General features: G+C 48.7%; 2 protein-coding genes across 4 annotated transcripts in view; one reads left to right on the plus strand and one right to left on the minus strand.

The window, feature by feature from the left end:
- The window catches only part of spega (striated muscle enriched protein kinase a), a 536,975-nt gene that overhangs the window by 293,676 nt on the left and 217,062 nt on the right, over positions 1–26,237 (minus strand). For all 3 annotated transcript variants that reach the window (XM_085986741.1, XM_085986740.1, XM_085986742.1), the window contains one exon: positions 23,458–23,640. In XM_085986741.1, coding sequence (XP_085842867.1) covers positions 23,458–23,640 — 183 coding nt within the window. The remainder of the gene's footprint in view (positions 1–23,457; positions 23,641–26,237) is intronic.
- On the plus strand, positions 7,412–9,170 carry LOC147120611 (uncharacterized). The gene is made up of 2 exons (XM_085986743.1): positions 7,412–7,627; positions 7,768–9,170. Exons 1-2 carry the CDS (start codon positions 7,414–7,416, stop codon positions 8,973–8,975), a joined length of 1,422 nt encoding a protein of 473 aa, XP_085842869.1. The 5' UTR covers positions 7,412–7,413; the 3' UTR covers positions 8,976–9,170.

Here is a 26,237-nt window from a genome sequence, read left to right on the forward strand (position 1 = left end):
ATTTGTCAGCTGTCTGCAGACGAAAGTAGAGAGCCGGTCCCTCAGCCACTTAAACCCCCGGCACAGACCCTCTCGAGCGAAGCGGGACCACCCAAGTGCCCCCGCACAGTGGCTGCCATTCTCCAAGGATGAAGGAAAAAGAAATTTCCTTTCCAAATAATTAATCTTTCAAAAAAAAACACCGCCGGCAACTTGCAACGTCAGGATGAAAACACTCAACTGATGATCTGAAGATTGCAATCAAAATGACGGAGCGGGTTTTCAAAGTCCTTTAAATGGAGAAGCAACTCCTCTTGGTTCCGGAGCGGGACGGGTCTGACCCGGTGGGTCAGCAGGAGGGCCCCGAGAATGCTGAGGATTATCTCTCTCTCTCTCCTGGACACCGATCCTGACTTCAGGGAGATGCCCAGAGTGCGAGGGAGCGCAGTAAACAGTAGTGAACGTGTCATCGCTAGGAATGCAAGGCATGTGCTGCTCTTTATTTAGACCCAAGTACAATTACAGTCACCAGCGACTCATTTCGTCTCCCTGCTGAGGTGGAGGGGGAGGAGGAGGAGGAGGAGGAGGAAGGGGGCGGGAGGAGTGACAATGGAGATAGGATGTCCCCAAATAGATCATTCTGTAAAGGCATGTCTGACGGACAGACATTTCTGGCTGCTTTGTAGCAGCAACTTTCTCGGTAACTAGCTGGCTGTAGCTGGCCAGGATCAGGAAACATCCATCTCTTTGATGTGCCCTTCTGATCCCAGATCCTGGAACCACAGTACCAGGGGTGTCAGCCGTGGCTCAGTGGGTAGCACCCTCGCCTCGGAGTCAGAAAGTCACGTGTTCGTAGTTCCCACTCCACAGACTCGAGCATGTAATCTAGGCCGATGCTCCCAGTGCGGTGCGGAGGGAGTGCTGCACTGTCGGAGGTGCCGTTTTTGGGATGAGGCGGTAAACCCATGGCCCCGTCTGCTCTCTCAGGTGGACGTAATAGATCCCACGGCCACTATTTCGAAGATCATCGGGGGAGTTATCCCCGGTATCCTGGGGCCAATATTTATACCTCAACCAACATCAATAAAACAGATGATCTGGTCTTTATCACATTGCTGTTTGTGGGAGCTTGCTGTGCACAAATTGGCTGCCGCATTTCCTACATTACAACAGTGACTACACTTCCAAAAAAGTACTTCATTGGCTGTAAAGCCTTAATAACAACAACAACTTGCATTTATAGAGCGCCTTTAATGCAGTAAAACGTCCCAAGGTGCTGCACAGGAGTATTATAAGACAAAAAAATTGACACCGATCCAAACAACAAGATATTCAGACATGTAACCAAAAGCTTGGTCAAAGAGGTAGGTTTTAAGGAGCATCTTAAAGGAGGAAGAGAGGTAGAGAGGCGGAGAGGTTTAGGGAGGGAATTCCAGAGCTTAGGGCCCAGGCAGCTGAAGGCACGGCCACCAATGGTTGAGCAATTATAATCAGGGTAGGATCAGCGGAGCGGAGCACAGATACTTCGGGGGGTTGTGGGGCTGTAGGAGATTACAGAGATAGGGAGTGGTGAGGCCATGGAGAGATTTGGAAACAAGGCTGAGAATTTTAAATCGAGGCTTATGCTTAACCAGGAGCCAATGTAGGTCAGCGAGCACAGGGCTGATGGGTGAACGAGTCTTGGTGAGAGTTAGGACACGGGCAGCTGAGTTTTGGATGACCTCAAGTTTACGTAGGATAGAACATGGGAGGCCAGCCAGGAGTGGGTCGAGGGATTAGGAAGTGGGTCTCTGGTTCTCGACCCTTCAGCCAATGGGAACGGTTTCTCTCTATCTACACTGTCTGGACCCCTCATGATTTTGAACACCTCTATCAAATCTCCTCTCAACCTTCTCTGCTCGAAGGAGAACAACCCCAGCTTCTCCAGTCTATCCATGTAACTGAAGTCCCTCATTCCTGGAATCATTCTTGTAAATCTTTTCTGCACCCTCTCTAAGGCCTTCACATCCTTCCTAAAGTGCGGTGCCCAGAATTGGACACAATACTCCAGTTGAGGCCGAACCAGTGTTTTATACAGGTTCATCATAACTTCCTTGCTTTTGTACTCTGCCTCTATTTATGAAGCCCAGGATCCCATATACCTTTTTAACCACTTTCTCAACCTGCCCTGCCACCTTCAACGATTTGTGCACATATACCCCCAGGGCTCTCTGTTCATGCACCCCCTTTAGAATTGTACCCTTTAGTTTATATGTCCTCTCCTCATTCTTCCGACCAAAATGTATCACTTTGCATTTTTCTACATTAAATTTCATCTGCCACGTGTCCACCCATTCCACCAGCCTGCCTATGCCCTCTTGAAGTCTATCACTATCCTTCTCACTGTTCACTATACCTCCAAGTTTAGTGTCATCTGCAAATTTTGAAATTGTGCCCTGTACTCCCAGTCCAAGTCATTAATATATATCAAGAAAAGCAGTGGTCGTAGGGGGAACACCATTGTATACCTTCCTCCAGTCTGAAAAACAACCGTTCACCACTACTCTCTGTTTCCTGTCACTTAGCCAATTTCGTATCCATGCTGCCACTGTCCCTTTTATTCCATGGGCTTCAACTTTGCTGGTAAGCCTATTATGTGGCACTTTATCAAATGCCTTTTGGAAGTCCATGTACAGCACATCAACTGCATTGCCCTCATCAACCCTCTCTGTTACCACATCAAAAAACTCGATAAAGTTAGTTAAACACGATTTGCCTTCAACAAATCTGTGCTGGCTTTCCTTAATTAATCCACACTTGTCCAAGTGACTGTTAACTTTGTCCCTGATTATCATTTCCAAAAGCTTCCCCACTACAGAGGTTAAGCTGACTGGCCTGTAGTTGCTGGGTTTATCCTTACACCCTTTTTTGAACAAGGGTGTAACATTTGCAATTCTCCAGTCCTCTGACACCACCCCCGTATCTAAGGAGTATTGGAAGATTATGGCCAGTACCCCTGCAATTTCCTCCTTAACCTCTCTCAGCATCCTAGGATGCATCCCATCCGGTCCTGGTGACTTATCAACTTTAAGTACAGCCAGCCTTTCTAGTACCTCCTCTTTATCAATTTTTATCCCATCCAGTATCTCCATTACCTCCTCCTTCACTATGACTTTGGCAGCATCTTCTTCCTTGGTGAAGACAGATGCAAAGTAGTCATTTAGCACCTCAGCCATACCCTCTGCCTCCATGCGTAGGTCTCCTTTTTGGCCCCTAATCGGCCGCACTCCTCCTCATACTACCCGTTCATTATTTATATGCCTATAGAAGACTTTTGAATTCCTTTTTATGTTAGCTGTCAATCTATTCTCATACCCTCTCTTTGCCCCTCTTATTTTCTTTTTCACTTCCGCTCTGAACTTTCTATATTCAGCCTGATTCTCACTGGTATTCTCAACCTGACATCTGTCATATGCGCCCTTTTTCTGCTTCATCTTACTCTCTATCTCTTTCGTCATCCAGGGAGCTCTGGCTTTAGTTGCCCTACCTTTCCCCCTCGTGGGAATGTACCTCGACTGTACCTGAACTATCTCCTCTTTAAAGGCAGCCCATTGTTCGATTACAGTTTTGCCGGCCAATCTTTGATTCCAGTTTACCTGGGCCAGATCCGTTCTTAACCTACTGAAATTTGTAACGAGAAAGGATTCATTAGCAATCTTGTTGTATGAGGCCCCTTGGGTCGGAGCGATCATAATATGATCGAATTCTTCGTTAAGATGGAGAATGAAGTATTTGACTCAGAGACTAGGGCCCTGAATTTAAATAAAGGAAACTACGATGGTCTGAGGAGCGAGTTGGGTAGGATTGATTGGGGAATAGCACTCAAAGGGTTAACGGTGGATAGGCAATGGCAAACATTCAAAGACCGAATGGATGAGCTACAGAATTTGTTCATCCCAGTTTGGCATAAAAATAAAACAAAAAAGGTGACTCAACCATGGCTAACAAGGGAAATTAGGGATAGCATAAGATCCAAGGAGAGGATATATAAATTGGCTAGAAAAAGCAATAATCCTGAGAATTGGGAGCAGTTTAGGAGTCAACAAAGGAGGACAAAGGGATTAATTAAGAAAGGGAAAAGAGAATATGAGAGTAAGCTAGCAGCGAACATAAAAACTGACTGTAAAAGCTTTTATAGATATGTGAAGAGAAAAAGATTGGTGAAGTCAAGCATAGGTCCCTTACAGTCAGAATCAGGGGAATTTATAATGGGAAACAAGGAAATGGAAGACCAACTAAATACATACTTTGGTTCTGTCTTCACAAAGGAGGACACAAATAACCGCCCAGAGATGCCGGGGAACATAGGGTCTAATGAGAGGGAGGAACTGAAAGAAATCAGTATCTGTAGGGAAATGGTGTTAGGAAAATTGATGGGACTGAAGGCCGATAAATCCCCAGGGCCTGATGGTCTACATCCCAGGGTACTTAAGGAAGTGGCCCTCGAGATAGTAGATGCATTGCTGGTCATCTTCCAGAACTCGATAGACTCTGGAACAGTACCCATGGATTGGAGGGTAGCTAATGTTACCCCACTATTCAAAAAAGGTGGTAGAGAAAAAGCGGGGAATTATAGACCAGTAAGCCTGACATCGGTAGTGGGGAAAATGCTAGAGTCTATTATAAAAGATGTAATAGCAGAGCACTTGGAAAGCAGTGACAGGATCGGACAAAGTCAACATGGATTTACAAAAGGTAAATCATGCTTGACTAATCTACTGGAATTTTTTGAGGATGTAACTGGTAAAATAGATAAGGGAGAACCAGTGGATGTGGTGTATTTGGACTTTCAGAAGGCTTTCGATAAGGTCCCACATAAGAGATTAGCGTGCAAAATTAAGGCACAAGGGATTGGGGGCAAGGTATTGACTTGGATAGAGAACTGGTTGGCGGACAGAAAGCAAAGAGTTGGAATAAACGGGTCATTTTCCAAGTGGCAGGCAGTGACTAGTGGGGTACCGCAAGAATCGGTGCTAGGACCCCAGCTGTTCACAATATATATTAATGATCTGGACGAGGGAATTGGATGTAATATCTCCAAATTTGCAGACGACACAAAGCTGGGTGGGAGGGTAAGCTGTGAGGAGGATGTCGTGAAACTCCAGTACGATTTGGACAGGTTGGGTGATTGGGCAGAAACGTGGCAAATGCACTATAATGTGGATAAATGCGAGGTTATCCACTTTGGTGGCAAAAACAGGAAGGCAGATTATTATTTGAATGGCAATAGATTGGGAGAAGGGGAAGTGCAAAGAGACCTGGGTGTTATTGTGCACCAGTCGCTGAAGGTAAGCATGCAGGTGCAGCAGGCGGTTAAGAAGGCAAATGGTGTGTTGGCCTTCGTAGCAAGAGGGTTCGAGTACAAGAACAAGGATGTCTTGCTGCAGTTGTACAGGGCCTTGGTGAGACCACACCTTGAGTATTGTGTGCAGTTTTGGTCACCTTACCTGAGGAAGGACGTTCTTGCCATGGAGGGAGTGCAGCGAAGATTCACCAGGCTGATACCTGGGATGGCAGGAATGACGTACGAGGAGAGATTGTGTCGATTGGGCTTATACTCACTGGAGTTTAGAAGATTGAGAGGGGATCTCATCGAAACCTATAAAATTCTGTCAGGTCTGGACAGACTAGATGCAGAAAGGATGTTTCAGATGGCTGGGGAGTCCAGAACCAGGGGTCATAGTCAAAGGATAAGGGGTAAGTCATTTAGGACAGAAATGAGGAGGAATTTCTTCACCCAGAGAGTGGTGAACCTGTGGAATTCTCTGCCACAGAGGGCGGTGGAGGCCAGTTCATTAAATATATTCAAGAAAGAGTTGGATATGTTTCTTGAGGCTAAAGGGATCAAGGGATATGGGGAAAAGGCAGGGACAGGGTACTGAATTTGGATGATCAGCCATGATCTCATTGAATGGCGGAGCAGGCTCGAGGGGCTGAATGGCCTACTCCTGCTCCTATCTTCTATGTTTCTATGTATGTTTCCTCCAATTAAGTATTTTTGCTCTAGATTGCTCCCTGTCCTTTTCCATAGCTAATCTAAACCTTATGATACTATGATCACTGTTCCCTAAATGTTCCCCTACTGACACTTGCTCCACTTGACCCACCTCATTCCCCAGAACCAGATCCAGCAATGCCTCCTTCCTCGTTGGGCTGGAAACATACTGATCAAGAAAGTTCTCCTGAACACACTTCAGAAATTCTTCCCCCTCTCTGCCCTTTACACTATTACTATCCCAGTCTATATTAGGATAGTTGATGCCTTCCATTATCACTACTCTATAGTTCTTGCACCTCTCTGTAATTTCTCTGCAAATTTGTTCCTCTATATCCTTCCCACCATTTGGTGGCCTACAGAATACACCTAGTAGTGTAATGGCATCTCTATTGTTTCTTAACTCTAACCAAATAGATTCTGTCCTTGACCCCTCCAGGACATCCTCTCTCTCCAGCACTGTAACATTCTCCTTAACCAATACGGCCACCCCACCTCCTTTCTTTCCTTCCCTATCTTTCTTGAACACCTTGGCCTAGAAATTGGGTATAGCCCCGCTTGAGGCGTTAGAACTGGCGCTGCGCAAAGTTTATAGCCAGACGAAACTTATCGCTGCCTGGCGAGATATTGGGTTGCATCGCCCCCAAAGGGGATTGAGGCGCTAACTCAGATGTTGCACGGGGCTCCTAAGGCGCAAAAGTTCAGGCGCTACCCAATATCGTCGCGGACGGGCGCAGCGCAGGTGATCTCAATTACCGGAAACCACGAGACTTCCAGGCGCCGGCCGGCTCTTAATGGGGTGGGTCAGTCAGCCTGAGCTGCTACACTCAACGCCCTGTAGGCCTCAGAATCGGCGCTTGCCCTTCTCTGGCGCAACAAACTTGGTGAGGATGGAGAAGGTGAGACAGAGAGCAGAGCGCTTCAGCACTGGATCACTTGGTGTCTGCAGTTGAGCGCCATCGAGATGTTCTGTATCCTGACAATGGCAAGAGGCCGAATCAAAAGGCTTACCGGCGATCTTGGAGGGAGGTTTCTCAGAGGGTCAACTCCAACAGCTTGGCGACCAGGACCCCTGTTCAGTGCAGGAAGAAATTCAACGACCTCACTCAGGTCGTTAGGGTGAGTGTTGGTTATGCAAACTTCTGATTCCCTCCATCTGCACCTAACTTCGAGGACCCTGTTGCCATGATGCCCCAATGGCCATCTGTCAGCAAGCACCCATGGCCCTTTCTGGGCACACACATGGACATTTCTCTCAAGGCCACATGTAAGGACTCTTGCACCATGGGGGGCATGAGATGATCTCTCAAGGCCACATGTAAGGGCCCTTGCACCATGGGGGGCATGAGATGATCTCTCAAGGCCACATGTAAGGGTTCTTGCACCATGGGGGGCATGAGATGATCTCTCAAGGCATCATGTTACAGAACTTCCCCTTCTTTCCCCTGCAGTCCAAGCTGGCGACGATGCGGAGGGAGCAGCGTCGAACCAATGGCGGACCTCCACAAGTGGTCACTCTCACGGATCTCGAGGAGAGAGTGCACCAGATTCTTGGAGGACGTCTGTCTGGTCCTGTAACCACTGCAGCTGCCGACCCCATTCTCGACAGCGAGGGTAAGGCTCTCACCTTTTGCAACTGTCTCCTTCCACTTGGTCCCCCCGCCAGCATGCTTCCTCAGTGTGCCGCAATCTGCCATGCCTTTCTGCCAACCTGTCCTTTTGCTAAAGCCACTCTTCCACCTCCCTGCTTTCAGATGATGCATCACCAACTGGGGCTCCACGCCCTGAAGCTGCCAGTGCCAGTGCCTCCGGAGTTGAGGATCAGGAGGAAGCCGGACCATCCGCTCCAATCTCAGAGGAGCATACACATGTACAGACTGGGGATAGTAGTTCCCTGGAGGGGAGTGGGGGCTCTGATGATCAGGCAGTTGCCGGACCAAGCGGCATGCAGCAACGCAAGGTGGGTAGGCAAGTTCGGCCACCGTCTCCCTGGAGGGCAAGGCAGGTAGTGATGACTGCTGCACAGAGTGCAGAGGAGGTGCGTCGCCTGGCTGAAATGAGCACCCAGGCCCGGCTCAGGCACACTGAGCTGATGGCTGCAGTGGGGAGGATGCCTCAGTCAATAGATTCACTGGCAAAGAGTGTGTTGGACTTCGGGGCAACAATGGAGAGGACTCTCCAGGGCTTCAGGGCAACAATGGACAGGACTCTCCAGGGCTTCGGGGCAACAATGGAGAGGTCTGTCGAGGGCTTTGCACCAACAATGGAGAGGACTGTCCAGGGCTTCGAGGCCGCTATGGAAAGGACTGTTCAGGGCTTCGGACAATCCCTGGAAAGGTCTGTCCAGGGCTTGTCCGAGGCAGTGGAGCGGTCAGCATCGGCCTTGTCCGAAGCAATGGAAAGAACTGTCCAGGGCTTCTCTGAAGCACTGGCACCTGGCTCACAGGTCCTCACTGCTGCCACGCAGTCACTTGCCGGCCTTGTCCACACCCAGATTGAGGCAACGCGAACTCTCACTGCAGCCACCCTATCTGCATCAGCTAGGATCACCCCGGGCCCTTCCAGTCCCATACAAGGCCAGGAATCAGTGGAGCATGCGATTGTGGCGGATGAGCCGAGCCGGCCCCCTCAGAGAGCCAGTGTGTCGTCCGACAATGGTGCAGGTGTCCTCTCTCGGCAGGTGACCATTCCACATGCCAGCGCTGGCACGTCTGCAGTGCAGCTGCCACCACATGCAGTGCACACTGCTTCCAGCCATGCTCAGATCAAGCATCCTGCATCCGCACCCTCCAAGCCCAGAGGTCGGCCAGGCCGTCCCTCAGGGGCTTCTGCGCTTCCAGACAGTCAGCAGGCGTCCCCCAGCCTTCGCCCCGCCACTGGGGTTCAATTACGTAGGAGCAGCAGGGAGGGAAGGGGCCGAGCGCGAAAGAGAAGTCGTTCTCCATCAAGGGGCCAGCAGTAGAGGGAGGTCCTGAGACGTTTCTTTGGCCAAACTCAAGGAGACCCTCACCTGTTGGAATTGTTGGAAAAAGTTTGTTCAGTTTGGCGACTTTGCCGAAGAGTTTAGTGTTATTTTGTTTGTTATGGTTTCTGTTGACATGACGTTGTTTTGCTGTAATGAAAGACTTTTGTGACAATAAAGAGAAGTTTAAATGTGCTAAGGTGTACGTGAATAATTACAGTGATGCTGGCCTTCAGATGCTTTCAAACATCCAAAGTGCGCAGCAGTTAAGACACTCATCATTCCGCCAGAGGGGCCTCAAGACGACTCCTCATGAGCCAGTGACGGATGGCCCTTCCACTTTCAGGAGCCCTTCCATCTTCCTCCTCCTGCTCCTCCTCCTCCTCGTCCGCATGCTCCTCCTCCTCCTCCTCCTCCGCCTGCTTCTCCAGGGTCAGAGGGAAGGTGATGAATTGACGCCTTCTCCTATAAAGGGCAGTTGTAACTTGCCGGATGCAGCAGTGGACTGCAGCCTGAGAGATATTCGCGATGTCCCCAATGGCTCACTGAAAGGATCCGTTGCCATAAAAATTGAGGCCAACAGTCAGTTTAGCGGCCACCGACAGAGAGGTCATGCACCGTTGACGCGGCTGCAGATCCTCAGTAAGCAGGTGGCACAGCTCAGTAACAACGTCCATCCCGATTCGGAGCCTTCGCACACACTGCTCCTCCGACATGTCAAGGTATGACCCCCTAAAGACCCTCGCAGCATACCCTCGGATTGGGCAACCTCCATTGCCCCTCCTCCTTCTGGCCAATCCCGGCCCTCTCTCCCGCCGTCTTTCTGCCCCTTCATAGTGTTCGGCCAGGAGCCCGTCGCCCTCCAAAGCATCTCCCATTCCGATGCCAGTTGGTCAGAAGGCTGTTAGGTCTAGTGCTCCAACTGCTCCGGACAGGTTTGAGGGTCCCAAGTACTCTAATGCTAAATTCCAAAAACTCTGCTCCACAGTAGCTCCCCAACTCTCTCCACCAATGATCGCAATGAACAGGCCAAGTGGCTGAAGCTTCTATACTAGAGCTGTCCCCTTTAAATAGCGCCCCCCGACTCCGAGAAGGGCCTGCTAATGCTCCCTCGAACTGTCACTAATAGCGCTAGACATTAAGGCTCCAGGCGCCACCCAATATCCGCTCAGGCGCCCCTAAAAGGCGTTGCACGATGAAATGATGTCATTATGTGCTTGCGCTCGCGGGCGCGCGCAAACACTTAGCGCAGGCGTTAAATGTATAGTCAATATGGGAGTTGTCGCTATCTTCATTGCGCCCGCCCCAACATTAGGCAACGCCCCAATTCTCGGTCTCTTAAGGCGCTAACCGCTGGCGCAAACAACCGAATTTCTAGGCCCTTATATCCAGAAATATTTAAAACCCAATCCTGCCCTTTGTTGAGCCAGGTCTCCGTTACTGCCATGATTGTACACAAATCAATTTTGGAAGTTCTCTGCATGACCTCGGAACCTTCTATGAGGTCACCTTTCTTCATAACTGAAGTTGCCGATTGCTCCAGAATGATCTGCATTGCTCATCTCTATCCCCCTCTCAAGGGCATCAATATTCTTCCTATAACTAAAAACAGATAATGCTGGAGATATTCAGCAGGTCCGGCCGAGTTTCCTACATTGCAACAGTGACCACCTTTCAAAAGTACTTCATTGGCTGTCGAGTGCTTTGGGACGTCCCAAGGTTGTGAAAGGCGCTGTAGAAATGCCAGTTTGTCTTTCAGGCAGCATCTGTGCCTGACCCACTGAGTGTTTCCCGCATTTTGTTTTTATTTCAGATTGCTAGCATCCGCAGTATTTTGCTTTAATATTCTTCCTATAGTTAGTTGACCAGAACAGCACACAATTGTGGGAATGGTAGCATAGTGGTTATGTTACTGACCTAGCAATCCGGAAGCCTGGACTAATGATCCATGAGACGCGAGTTCATAATCCCACCACGGCAGCTGGGTGACCATGAAACTATCGGATTGTCGGAAAAACCCAGCTGGTTCACTGATGTCTTTAGGGAAGGAAATCTGCCGTTCTTACCCTACACGTCAGTGTTCTCGCTCAGGCCAGCATCGAAGCTTTGACCACGCTCGATCAGCTCCGATGGACGGGTCACGTCGTCCGCATGCCCGATACGAGACTCCCAAAACAAGCGCTCTACTCGGAGCTCCGGCACGGCAAGAGAGCCCCAGGTGGGCAAAGGGAACGCTTCAAGGACACCCTCAAAGCCTCCTTGAAAAAGTGCAACATCCCCATCGACACCTGGGAATCCCTGGCCCAAGACCCCACAAAGTGGAGGAGAAGCATCCGGAAAGGCGCTGAACACCTCGAGTCTCTTCGCCGGGAGCAAGCGGAAGCCAAGTGCAGGCAGCGCAAGGAGCGCATGTCAACCCAAGCACCCCACCCACCCGCCCCTTCAACCACCGTCTGCCCCACCTGTGACAGAGACTGCAGGTCCCGCATTGGACTCATCAGTCACCTGCGAGCTCATTTTTAATGTGGAAGCAAGTCATCCACGGTTCCGAGGGACTGCCTAAGAAGAAGTTATGTGACTCCAGACCCACAGCAATGTGGTTGACTCTTAACTGCCCTCTGAAATGACCTAGCGAGCCACTCAAGCTGCGAGGAAAAACTTCACCACACGGACTGCAGCGGTTCAAGAAGGCGGCTCACCACCACCTTCTCGAGGGCAATTAGGGATGGGCAATAAATGCCGGCCTTGCCAGCGACACCCACATCCCATCAATGAATTTTTAAAATTCTGGCGCATTAACAACACAACCCTTTCTGATTTGTATTCTATCTCTCTCTCAATGCAATCTCGCCCCCTCGGCACTGCCTGTTAAGTGCTGTGCTGGCAGTTTGATAGATTTAACCTCTAGATTCCCTCCTCGACTATTCCATTGAATACACGTTCCCTCTTTTGGTTCCTTGTGTTTGTTTAACTGTTCCTTCCACCTTCTGACCTGAAAGGTCTAAATCTATCTCATTGCTCCTCATTATACATCCTGCTTCCTGTTTTAGCATCTGTAAACTGGGACATTTAATTTTTCCTGTTGTCAGTTGAGGTTATTTGCGCTGGCCTAGATAATCAGGACAGGCTGTCGAGGCTATAACCACTGTCCCCTTGGGAGCCCGTCACTGCAGGGGAGGAGTCTGCTGCCAAGGCAACGTTTAAAGGGACCAGCAGCCGCAACCCCCTTCCCACCCCACCCCCCCCATCCATGAAACCGAGTGAGCCCACCCGCCCGCATGCACGTCTGGAAGGGGTGAGAAGAAGTGGGAGTGCACAGGGTGATCCCATTACTCCTATAGGCTGTCCTTTGACCTGTGGGTGCTCTGCACTTTCGGAGGTGCCGCCTTTCGGATGAGACGTTAAACCCAGGCCCGTCTGCCCTCTCAGGTGGACGTAAAAGATCCCACGGCCACTATTTTGAAGAAGAACAGGGGAGTTCTCCTCGGTGTCCTGGGGCCAATATTTATCCTTCAACCAACATCACTAAAACAGAGTATGTGGTCATTTTAAAAAAAAGTTGTTAAACCTCCCCATCACTCCACCTCCCCATCACTCCACCTCTCTCTCACTCCACCTCTCTCTCACTCCACCTCTCTCTCACTCCACCTCTCCCTCACTCCACCTCTCCCTCACTCCACCTCTCCCTCACTCCACCTCTCCCTCACTCCACCTCTCTCACTCCACCTCTCTCTCACTCCACCTCTCTCTCACTCCACCTCTCCCTCACTCCACCTCTCTCTCACTCTACCTCCCCATCACTCCACCTCCCCATCACTCCACCTCCCCATCACTCCACCTCCCCATCACTCCACCTCCCCATCACTCCACCTCTCCCTCACTCCACCTCCCCCTCACTCCACCTCTCCCTCACTCCACCTCTCCCTCACTCCACCTCTCCCTCACTCCACCTCTCCCTCACTCCACCTCTCCCTCACTCCACCTCTCTGTCACTCCACCTCTCTCACTCCACCTCCCCATCACTCCACCTCTCCCTCACTCCACCTCCCCATCACTCCACCTCTCCCTCACTCCACCTCTCTCTCACTCCACCTCTCTCTCACTCCACCTCCCCATCACTCCACCTCCCCATCACTCCAACTCTCTCTCACTCCACCTCCCCATCACTCCACCTCTCCCTCACTCCACCTCTCCCTCACTCCACCTCTCCCTCACTCCACCTCTCTCTCACTCCACCTCCCCATCACTCCACCTCCCCATCACTCCACCTCTCTCTCACTCCACCTCTCCCTCACTCCACCTCTCCCTCACTCCACCTCCCCATCACTCCAGCTCTCTCACTCCACCTCTCCCTCACTCCACCTCTCTCTCACTCCACCTCTCCCTCACTCCACCTCCCCATCACTCCACCTCTCCCTCACTCCACTTCTCTCTCACTCCACCTCTCTCTCACTCCACCTCTCCCTCACTCCACCTCTCCCTCACTCCACCTCTCCCTCACTCCACCTCTCCCTCACTCCGCCTCTCTCTCCTCCTTTAAGATACTCTTTAAAATCTACATCTTCAACCAAGCTTTTGGTCATTTCTCTCTGACTCCTTGTCAATCGTTGTCTGGTTACACTCCTGTGAAGCGCCTTGGAACACAGGAACAGGAGGAGGCCGTTCAGCCCCTCGAGCCTGTTACACAGGAACAGGAGGAGGCCATTCAGCCCCTCGAGCCTGTTACACAGGAACAAGAGGAGGCCGTTCAGCCCTTCAAGTCTGTTACAGGAGGAGGACCAGTCAGCCCCTCGAGCCTGTTACACAGGAAAAGGAGGAGGCCATTCAGCCCCTGGAGCCTGTTACATAGGAACAGGAGGAGGCCATTCAGCCCCTCAAGCCTGTTACACAGGAACAGGAGGAGGACCATTCAGCCCCTCGAGGCTGTTACACAGGAACAAGAGGAGGCCGTTCAGCCCCTCGAGCCTGTTACAGGAGGAGGCCATTCAGCCCCTTGAGTCTGTTACAGGAGGAGGACCAGTCAGCCCCTCGAGCCTGTTACACAGGAACAGGAGGAGGCCATTCAGCCCCTCCAGCCTGTTACACAGGAACAGGAGGAGGCCATTCAGCCCCTCGAGCCTGTTACACAGGAACAGGAGGAGGCCATTCAGCCCCTCGAGCCTGTTACACAGGAACAGGAGGAGGCCATTCAGCCCCTCGAGCCTGTTACACAGCACAGGAGGAGGCCATTCAGCCCCTCGAGCCTGTTACATAGGAACAGGAGGAGGCCATTCAGCCCCTCGAGCCTGTTACATAGGAACAGGAGGAGGCCATTCAGCCCCTCAAGCCTGTTACACAGGAACAGGAGGAGGACCATTCAGCCCCTCGAGGCTGTTACACAGGAACAAGAGGAGGCCGTTCAGCCCCTCGAGCCTGTTACAGGAGGAGGCCATTCAGCCCCTCGAGTCTGTTACAGGAGGAGGACCAGTCAGCCCCTCGAGCCTGTTACACAGGAACAGGAGGAGGCCATTCAGCCCCTCGAGCCTGTTACACAGGAACAGGAGGAAGCCATTCAGCCCCTCAAGCCTGTTACACAGGAACAGGAGGAGGCCATTCAGCCCCTCGAGCCTGTTACACAGGAACAGGAGGAGGCCATTCAGCCCCTCGAGCCAGTTACACAGGAACAGGAGGAGGCCATTCAGCCCCTCAAGCCTGTTACACAGGAACAGGAGGAGGCCATTCAGCCCCTCGAGCCTGTTACATAGGAACAGGAGGAGGCCATTCAGCCCCTCGAGCCTGTTACACAGGAACAGGAGGAGGCCTTTCAGCCCCTCAAGCCTGTTACACAGGAACAGTAGGGAGGAGGCCATTCAGCCCCTCGAGCCTGTTACACAGCACAGGAGGAGGCCATTCAGCCCCTCGAGCCTGTTACATAGGAACAGGAAGAGGCCATTCAGCCCCTCGAGCTTGTTACACAGGAACAGGAGGAGGCCATTCAGCCCCTCGAGCCTGTTACACAGGAAGAGGAGGAGGCCATTCAGCCCCTCCAGCCTGTTACACAGGAACAAGAGGAGGCCGTTCAGCCCCTCGAGTCTGTTACAGGAGGAGGCCCAGTCATCCCCTCGAGCCTGTTACACAGGAACAGGAGGAGGCCATTCAGCCCCTCGAGCCTGTTACACAGGAACAAGAGGAGGCCGTTCAGCCCCTCGAGTCTGTTACAGGAGGAGGACCAGTCAGCCCCTCGAGCCTGTTACACAGGAACAGGAGGAGGCCATTCAGCCCCTCGAGCCTGTTACACAGGAACAGGAGGAGGCCATTCAACCCCTCGAGCCTGTTACATAGGAACAGGAGGAGGCCGTTCAGCCCCTCGAGCCTGTTACACAGGAACAGGAGGAGGCCATTCAGCCCCTCGAGCCTGTTACACAGGAACAGGAGGTGGCCATTCAGTCCCACGAGCCTGTTACACAGGAACAAGAGGAGGCCGTTCAGCCCCTCGAGTCTGCTCCAGGAGGAGGCCCAGTCAGCCCCTCGAGCCTGTTACAGGAGGAGGCCCAGTCAGCCCCTCGAGCCTGTTACACAGGAACAAGAGGAGGCCGTTCAGCCCCTCGAGTCTGTTACAGGAGGAGGACCAGTCAGCCCCTCGAGCCTGTTACACAGGAACAGGAGGAGGCCATTCAGCCCCTCGAGCCTGTTACACAGGAACAGGAGGAGGCCATTCAGCCCCTCGAGCCTGTTACACAGGAACAGGAGGAGGCCATTCAACCCCTCGAGCCTGTTACATAGGAACAGGAGGAGGACGATTCAGCCCCTCGAGCCTGTTACACAGGAACAGGAGGAAGCCATTCAGCCCCTCGAGGCTGTTACACAGGAACAAGAGGAGGCCGTTCAGCCCCTCAAGCCTGTTGCAGGAGGAGGCCATTCAGCCCCTCGAGTCTGTTACAGGAGGAGGACCAGTCAGCCCCTCGAGCCTGTTACACAGGAACAGGAGGAGGCCATTCAGCCCCTCGAGCCTGTTACACAGGAACAGGAGGAGGCCATTCAGCCCCTCAAGCCTGTTACACAGGAACAGGAGGAGGCCATTCAGCCCCTCGAGCCTGTTACACAGGAACAGGAGGAGGCCATTCAGCCCCTCGAGCCAGTTACACAGGAACAGGAGGAGGCCATTCAGCCCCTCGAGCCTGTTACACAGGAACAGGAGGAGGCCATTCAGCCCCTCGAGCCTGTTACATAGGAACAGGAGGAGGCCATTCAGCCCCTCGAGCCTGTTACACAGGAACAGGAGGAGGCCATTCAGCCCCTCAAGCCTGTTACACAGGAACAGTAGGGAGGAGGCCATTCAGCCCCTCGAGCCTGTTACACAGCACAGGAGGAGGCCATTCAGCCCCTCGAGCCTGTTACATAGAAACAGGAAGAGGCCATTCAGCCCCTCGAGCTTGTTACACAGGAACAGGAGGAGGCCATTCAGCCCCTCGAGCCTGTTACACAGGAAGAGGAGGAGGCCATTCAGCCCCTCCAGCCTGTTACACAGGAGCAAGAGGAGGCCGTTCAGCCCCTCGAGTCTGTTACAGGAGGAGGCCCAGTCATCCCCTCGAGCCTGTTACACAGGAACAGGAGGAGGCCATTCAGCCCCTCGAGCCTGTTACACAGGAACAAGAGGAGGCCGTTCAGCCCCTCGAGTCTGTTACAGGAGGAGGACCAGTCAGCCCCTCGAGCCTGTTACACAGGAACAGGAGGAGGCCATTCAGCCCCTCGAGCCTGTTACACAGGAACAGGAGGAGGCCATTCAGCCCCTCGAGCCTGTTACACAGGAACAGGAGGAGGCCATTCAACCCCTCGAGCCTGTTACATAGGAACAGGAGGAGGCCGTTCAGCCCCTCGAGCCTGTTACACAGGAACAGGAGGAGGCCATTCAGCCCCTCGAGCCTGTTACACAGGAACAGGAGGTGGCCATTCAGTCCCTCGAGCCTGTTACACAGGAACAAGAGGAGGCCGTTCAGCCTCTCGAGTCTGCTCCAGGAGGAGGCCCAGTCAGCCCCTCGAGCCTGTTACAGGAGGAGGCCCAGTCAGCCCCTCGAGCCTGTTACACAGGAACAAGAGGAGGCCGTTCAGCCCCTCGAGTCTGTTACAGGAGGAGGACCAGTCAGCCCCTCGAGCCTGTTACACAGGAACAGGAGGAGGCCATTCAGCCCCTTGAGCCTGTTACACAGGAACAGGAGGAGGCCATTCAGCCCCTCGAGCCTGTTACACAGGAACAGGAGGAGGCCATTCAACCCCTCGAGCCTGTTACATAGGAACAGGAGGAGGACGATTCAGCCCCTCGAGCCTGTTACACAGGAACAGGAGGAAGCCTTTCAGCCCCTCGAGCCTGTTACACAGGAACAAGAGGAGGCCGTTGAGCCCCTCAAGTCTGTTACAGGAGGTGGCCCAATCAGCCCCTCGAGCCTGTTACACAGAAACAGGAGGAGGCCATTCAGCCCCTTGAGCCTGTTACACAGGAACAGGAGGAGGCCATTCAGGCCCTCGAGCCTGTTACACAGGAACAGGAGGAGGCCATTCAGCCCCTCGAGCCTGTTACACAGGAACAGGAGAAGGCCATTCAACCCCTCGAGCCTGTTACATAGGAACAGGAGGAGGACCATTCAGCCCCTCGAACCTGTTACACAGGAACAGGAGGAGGCCATTCAGCCCCTCGAGCCTGTTACATAGGAACAGGAGGAGGACCATTCAGCCCCTCGAGCCTGTTACACAGGAACAAGAGTAGGCCATTCAGCCCCTCGAGCCTGTTACACAGGAACAAGAGGAGGCCGTTCAGCCCCTCAAGTCTGTTACAGGAGGAGGCCCAATCAGCCCCTCGAGCCTGTTACACAGGAACAGGAGGAGGCCATTCAGCCCCTTGAGCCTGTTACACAGGAACCGGAGGAGGCCATTCAGCCCCTCGAGCCTGTTACATAGGAACAGGAGGAGGCCATTCAGCCCCTCGAGCCTGTTACACAGGAACAGGAGGAGGCGATTCAGCCCCTCGAGCCTGTTACACAGGAACAGGAGGAGGCCATTCAACCCCTCGAGCCTGTTACATAGGAACAGGAGGAGGACCATTCAGCCCCTCGAGCCTGTTACACAGGAACAAGAGGAGGCCATTCAGCCCCTCGAGCCTGTTACACAGGAACAGGAGGAGGCCATTCAGCCCCTCGAGCCCGTTGCACAGGAACAGGAGTAGGCCGTTCAGCCCCTCGAGCCTGTTCCGCCATTCAATCAGATCACGGCTGATCTACATCTTAACTCCACCTCCCCGCCTTGGTTCCACATCCCTCGATACCCTTACCCAACAAAAATCTATCGATCTCAGACTTGAAAGCTCCAATTGAGACAGTATTGTTTTACTATGTTAAAGCCACTATGTAAATGTTAAAGTCACTATATAAATGTTAAAGCCACTGTATAAATGTTAAAGCCACTGTATAAATGTTAAAACCACTATATAAATGTTAAAACCACTATATAAATGTTAAAGCCACTGTATAAATGTTGAAGCCACTGTATAAATGTTGAAGCCACTGTATAAATGTTGAAGCCACTGTATAAATGTTGAAGCCACTATATAAATGTTAAAACCACTATATAAATGTTAAAGCCACTATATAAATGTTAAAGCCACTATATAAATGTTAAAGCCACTATATAAATGTTAAAGCCACTGTATAAATGTTAAAGCCACTATATAAATGTTGAAGCCACTGTATAAATGTTGAAGCCACTATATAAATGTTAAAACCACTATATAAATGTTAAAGCCACGATATAAATGTTAAAGCCACTATATAAATGTTAAAGCCACTATATAAATGTTAAAGCCACTGTATAAATGTTAAAGCCACTATATAAATGTTGAAGCCACTATATAAATGTTAAAGCCACTATATAAATGTTAAAGCCACTATATAAATGTTAAAGCCACTATATAAATGTTGAAGCCACTGTATAAATGTTGAAGCCACTGTATAAATGTTAAAGCCACTATATAAATGTTAAAGCCACTGTATAAATGTTAAAGCCACTATATAAATGTTGAAGCCACTATATAAATGTTAAAACCACTATATAAATGTTAAAGCCACTATATAAATGTTAAAGCCACTATATAAATGTTAAAGCCACTATATAAATGTTAAAGCCACTGTATAAATGTTAAAGCCACTATATAAATGTTGAAGCCACTGTATAAATGTTGAAGCCACTATATAAATGTTAAAACCACTATATAAATGTTAAAGCCACGATATAAATGTTAAAGCCACTATATAAATGTTAAAGCCACTATATAAATGTTAAAGCCACTGTATAAATGTTAAAGCCACTATATAAATGTTGAAGCCACTATATAAATGTTAAAGCCACTATATAAATGTTAAAGCCACTATATAAATGTTAAAGCCACTATATAAATGTTGAAGCCACTGTATAAATGTTGAAGCCACTGTATAAATGTTAAAGCCACTATATAAATGTTAAAGCCACTGTATAAATGTTAAAGCCACTATATAAATGTTAAAGCCACTATATAAATGTTAAAGCCACTGTATAAATGTTGAAGCCACTATATAAATGTTAAAGCCACTATATAAATGTTAAAGCCACTACTTAAATGTTAAAGCCACTATATAAATGTTAAAGCCACTATATAAATGTTAAAGCCACTGTATAAATGTTGAAGCCTCTATATAAATGTTAAAACCACTATATAAATGTTAAAACCACTATATAAATGTTAAAGCCACTATATAAATGTTAAAGCCACTATATAAATGTTAAAGCCACTATATAAATGTTAAAGCCACTATATAAATGTTGAAGCCACTGTATAAATGTTGAAGCCACTATATAAATGTTAAAACCACTATATAAATGTTAAAGCCACTATATAAATGTTAAAACCACTATATAAATGTTAAAGCCACTGTATAAATGTTAAAGCCACTATATAAATGTTAAAGCCACTATATAAATGTTAAAACCACTATATAAATGTTAAAGCCACTGTATAAATGTTAAAGCCACTATATAAATGTTGAAGCCACTATATAAATGTTAAAACCACTATATAAATGTTGAAGCCACTATATAAATGTTAAAGCCACTATATAAATGTTAAAGCCACTATATAAATGTTAAAGCCACTGTATAAATGTTAAAGCCACTATATAAATGTTAAAACCACTATATAAATGTTAAAGCCACAATATAAATGTTGAAGCCACTATATAAATGTTGAAGCCACTATATAAATGTTAAAACCACTATATAAATGTTGAAGCCACAATATAAATGTTGAAGCCACTATATAAATGTTGAAGCCACTATATAAATGTTGAAGCCACTATATAAATGTTAAAGCCACTATATAAATGTTGAAGCCACTATATAAATGTTAAAGCCACTATATAAATGTTAAAACCACTATATAAATGTTAAAACCACTATATAAATGTTAAAGCCACTATATAAATGTTAAAACCACTATATAAATGTTAAAGCCACTATATAAATGTTGAAGCCACTATATAAATGTTAAAGCCACTACATGGCCTAGAAATTGAGTTTGCGCTGCGCCGGGGCTTAACGCCGGAAATTTAGCGCCGGTGCTAAGTCGCGCTGTGCGCGCCAAAAATTCAGTAGCGCCGCGCCCAAACGGCTGCCGGCGCTACTGAAGGCTGTTTGCGTCTGAAAACTGGCGCTACGCGCCGCATTGCGGCGCTATTCCGACGCTGCGGTGCCCGATGCGGTGCGGCAGGCTCGGGAAGTGCAGGCCTCCTCCTTCAGTTAAGGAGGAGCTGCCTGCACCCGCCCGCTGGCCGGTTAAATCGCCACAAAAATTAGCCCGGCACCTCGGAGAAGTGCCGGGCTCGCAGCCGAGAAGCATCTGTTCCGCGGGGGGGGGGGTGGGGGAGTCCGGGGAGGGAGGTGCGGGCAGGCGGCCGGCGGGAAAGCGGCCGGCCGCCGCTCCACCTTTCTGCGCCGGCGCAAAGTCGTGCAAGACTCTGTTGCCAGAGTCTTAGTTGCGGCTGCCACGGGCGAGGCGGCCGCAACTGAATTTCGGCGCTGGGGCCCGTCACCACGGCAACCGGGACGCTGCGCACACCGATGACATCATCGGTGCCGGCGCAGCGCTACCGGTGTAACGCCGATGTTGGGCCCTAGTCAATTTCAAAACCGGCTGTAAGTCCAGCGCAATGCCCTCTAGCGCCGCAAAATGGGCGCTAAGCCCACTCAATTTCTAGGCCTAGAAATGTTAAAGCCACTATATAAATGTTAAAACCACTATATAAATGTTAAAGCCACTATATAAATGTTGAAGCCACTATATAAATGTTAAAGCCACTATATAAATGGTAAAACCACTATATAAATGTTAAAGCCACTATATAAATGTTAAAGCCACTATATAAATGTTAAAGCCACTGTATAAATGTTGAAGCCACTATATAAATGTTAAAACCACTATATAAATGTTAAAGCCACTGTATAAATGTTAAAGCCACTATATAAATGTTAAAGCCACTGTATAAATGTTAAAGCCACTATATAAATGTTAAAGCCACTATATAAATGTTAAAGCCACTATATAAATGTTAAAGGCACTATATAAATGTTAAAGCCACTATATAAATGTTGAAGCCACTATATAAATTTTAAAGCCACTATATAAATGTTAAAGCCACTATATAAATGTTGAAGCCACTATATAAATGTTAAAGCCACTATATAAATGTTAAAACCACTATATAAATGTTAAAGCCACTATATAAATGTTAAAACCACTATATAAATGTTAAAGCCACTATATAAATGTTGAAGCCACTATATAAATGTTAAAGCCACTATATAAATGTTAAAACCACTATATAAATGTTAAAGCCACTATATAAATGTTAAAACCACTATATAAATGTTAAAGCCACTATATAAATGTTAAAACCACTATATAAATGTTAAAGCCACTATATAAATGTTAAAGCCACTATATAAATGTTAAAACCACTATATAAATGCTAAAACCACTATATAAATGTTAAAGCCACTGTATAAATGTTGAAGCCACTATATAAATGTTGAAGCCACTATATAAATGTTAAAGCCACTATATAAATGTTGAAGCCACTATATAAATGTTGAAGCCACTATATAAATGTTGAAGCCACTATATAAATGTTAAAGCCACTATATAAATGTTGAAGCCACTGTATAAATGTTAAAGCCACTATATAAATGTTAAAGCCACTATATAAATGTTAAAGCCACTATATAAATGTTGAAGCCACTATATAAATGTTAAAGCCACTATATAAATGTTAAAGCCACTATATAAATGTTAAAGCCACTGTATAAATGTTGAAGCCACTATATAAATGTTAAAGCCACTATATAAATGTTGAAGCCACTGTATAAATGTTGAAGCCACTATATAAATGTTGAAGCCACTGTATAAATGTTAAAGCCACTATATAAATGTTAAAGCCAGTATATAAATGTTGAAGCCACTATATAAATGTTAAAACCACTATATAAATGTTGAAGCCACTATATAAATGTTGAAGCCACTATATAAATGTTAAAGCCACTATATAAATGTTAAAGCCACTGTATAAATGTTGAAGCCACTATATAAATGTTAAAGCCACTATATAAATGTTGAAGCCACTATATAAATGTTAAAGCCACTATATAAATGCAAGTTGTTGGGAAGTTGCTGTGCGCAAACCGGCTGCAACATTTACCTACAAAACAAAGCCCGCACTCCGAAAGTAATCCACTGGCAATTTTCCAGGATGATGCCAGACTGAGAGGTTCTACCTATCAGGAAAGGTTGAACAGACTGGGGCGCTTTCCTCTAGAAACAAGAAGGCTGAGGGGTGACCTGACAGAGGTTCGATAGGGTAGATGTAGACACAAGATATTCCACTTGTGGGCGAGACCAGAACCAGGGTCCATAAATATAAGATAGTCACTAATAAATCCCATAGGGAATTCAGGAGAAACTTCTTTACCCAGAGAGTGGTGAGAATGTGGAACACGCTACCGCAGAGAGTGGTTGAGGCGAAGAGCAGAGATACATTTAAGGGGAAGCTAGATAAATACATGAGGGAGAAAGGAATATGTTGATGGGGTGAGATGAAGAGGGGAGGGAGGAGGTACATGTGGAGCGGAAACACCGGCATAGGCCTGTTGGGCCGAATGGCCTGTTCCTGTGCAGTAAATTCTATGTAATTCCATGCAATTTTATATAATCCTATACAACACTATGCAATCCTATACAATCCTATGCAATCCTATGCAATTTTATGTAATCCTCTGTAATTCTATACAATTCTATGCAACCCTGTAGAATTCTATGTAAACATATTTAATTCTATGTAATCCTATACAATCCTGTGTAATGAGGTGCCGTCCTGAGGATGCAGAAGGTGCTATATAAATGCAGGTCCTTTCCTTTCCGTCGGTCACCTACCTGCTCGGACCTGGACGGAGGCGCAGCAGCTGGACAGGCCGACCTCATTGGCCGCGCTGACGGAGTACAGGCCGCCGTCCAGCGTGCTCGCTGACGGGATGAACAGCGTGTGTCGCTCGCCTTCCGCCTTCAGGATGTGCGTCTGGCTCGTTTTCAGGATTTCGCCGTCTTTTTTCCAAATGACTATTCGGGGGGGGGGCGGAGGGGGGGGAAGAGAAAGAAAGATGAATGAATGAGTGAACTGGCGCCTTTCACCACCTCAGGACCCCCTGATGTGCTTCATAGCCAATGAAGGACGTTTTTTGAAGTGTAGTCACTGTTGGAATGTAGGAAACGTGGCAGTCAATTTGCGCACAGCAAGCTCCCACAAACAGCAATGTGATAATGAACAGATAATCTGTTTTTGTTATGTTGGTTGAGGGATAAATATTGGCCCTGGGACATTGGGGAGAACTCTCCCTGCTCTTACTCAAAATAGTGCCCGTGGGATCTTTTACGTCTACCCGAGAGAGCAGACGGGGCCTCGGTTTAACGTCTCATACAGAAAGACAGCACCTCCGACAGTGCAGCACTCCCTCAGTACTACACCGGGGTTGTCAACCTGGGTTTTGTGCTCAAGTCTCTGGAGTGGGACTCGAACCCACGACCTTCTGACTCGGAGGTGAGAGAGTGCTGTCCACTGAGGCACGGCTGACACATAAATAAAATTTGGGAAAATCCCGAGGTACGGTCCCACCAACAAGTCCTGTTGCCTCACCCATAATGGGCATCTGGCTATTCAACCGTGAGGGTTTCACATCTGAGGCCGAACCCTGTCCTCGGCCAAAGACCACGGACTTTCCAGCCAGGGTCACGGACGGTGACCAGGAGCGCGGGCCCTGCCCTTTGGCCTTACTTAGTGCGGAGGCACTCAGATCCCCAGCTGAGATTCAGCATGGATTGCGCACCACACCTGGGACCTTCAGCTGTATAATTGGGGCACTTTCATTCCTACCGCTGTTTAGATCTCTTCACTGTGTTGTTTTGGTCCGCTGGCTATCTTTTTTTTACAATTCATCTTCAGGTTATTGGCGTCGCTGGCAAGGCCGTCATTTATTGCCCATCCCCCAGTTGCCCAGACTTGCAAGGCCATTTCAGAGGGCAGTTTAAGAGTCAAGCACGTTGGTGTGGGTCTGGAGTCACATATAGGCCCAGACCAGGTAAGGACGGCAGATTTCCTTCCCCTAAAGGGACATTAGTGAACCCGTTGGATTTTTACGACAATCCGACACCTTCATGGTCACTTTTACTGAGACCAGCTTTTTATTTCCAATTTTATTTTAAACTCAAATTCAAATCACAATGTTCTTTACTGCCTTCCCCCCTTCCCTGCCTCTGTGTTTGCTTAAACCCCGTTAAATCTCTAACTTTTTTCAGTTCTGACGAAAGGTCATCGACCTGAAACGTTAACTCTGTTTCTCTCTCCACAGATGCTGCCTGGCCTGCTGAGCGCTCCCAGCATTTGCTGTACCCTGAGCTTCCGATCGCTTGTCACTTAATTCTTCGCTCCACTCCCACTCTGACCTCTCTGTCCTCGGCCTCCTACCATGTTCCAACGAAGCTCAACGTAAGCTCGAGCTGATGAAAGGTCACGACCTGAAACGTTAACTCTGTTTCTCTCTCCACAGATGCTGCCTGACTTATAGAATCATAGAAATTTACAGCACGGAAGGAGGCCATTTCGGCCCATCGTGTCCGCGCCGACAAAGAGCTATCCAGCCTAATCCCACTCCCCAGCTCTTGGTCCGTAGCCCTGCAGGTTGCGGCACTTCAAGAGCATATCCAAGTACTTTTTAAATGTGATGAGGGTTTCTGCCTCTCCCACCCTTTCAGGCAGTGAGTTCCAGACCCCCACCACCCTCTGGGTGAAGAAATTTCTCCTCAAATCCCCTCTAAACCTCCAACCAATTACTTTAAATCTATGTCCCTTGGTTATTGACCCTTCTGCTAAGGGAAATAGGTCGTTCCTAGCCACGTTATCTCAGCCCCTCATAATTTTATACACCTCAATTAAATCTCTCCTCAGCCTCCTCTGTTCCAAAAAAAACAACCCCAGCCTATCCAATCTTTCCTCATAGCTAAAATTCTCCAGCCCTGGCAACATCCTCGTAAATCTCCTCTGCACCCCCTCTGGTGCAATCACATCCTTCCTGTAATGTGGTGACCAGAACTGCACGCAGTACTCTAGCTGCGGCCTAACTAGTGTTTTATACAGTTGAAGCATAACCTCCCTGCTCTTGTATTCTATGCCACGGCTAATAAAGGCAAGTATCCCGTATGCCTTCTTAACCACCTTATCTACCTGTCCTGCTACCTTCAGGGATCTGTGGACATGCACTCCAAGGTCCCTCTGTTCCCCTACACTTCTCAGTGTCCTACCATTTGATGTGTATTCCCCTGCCTTGTTAGCCCTCCCCAAATGCATCACCTCACACTTCTCCAGATTGAATTCTATTTGCCACTGTTCTGCCCACCTGACCAGTCCATTGATATCTTCCTGCAGTCTGCAGCTTTCTTCTTCATTATCAACCACACAGTCGATTTTAGTATCATCTGCAAACTTCTTAATCATACTCCCTACATTCAAGTCTAAATCATTGATATATACCACAAAAAGCAAAGGACCTAGTACTGAGCCCTGCGGAACCCCACTGGAAACAGCCTTCCAGTCAAAAAAACACCCATCAACCATTACCCTCTGCTTCCTGCCTCTGAGCCAATTTTGGATCCAACTTGCCACT

This window comes from Somniosus microcephalus, chromosome 4, assembly GCF_052327205.1.
Source record: "Somniosus microcephalus isolate GS21.2 chromosome 4, FLI_Smic_1.0, whole genome shotgun sequence".
Taxonomy (NCBI): Eukaryota; Metazoa; Chordata; class Chondrichthyes; order Squaliformes; family Somniosidae; genus Somniosus; species Somniosus microcephalus.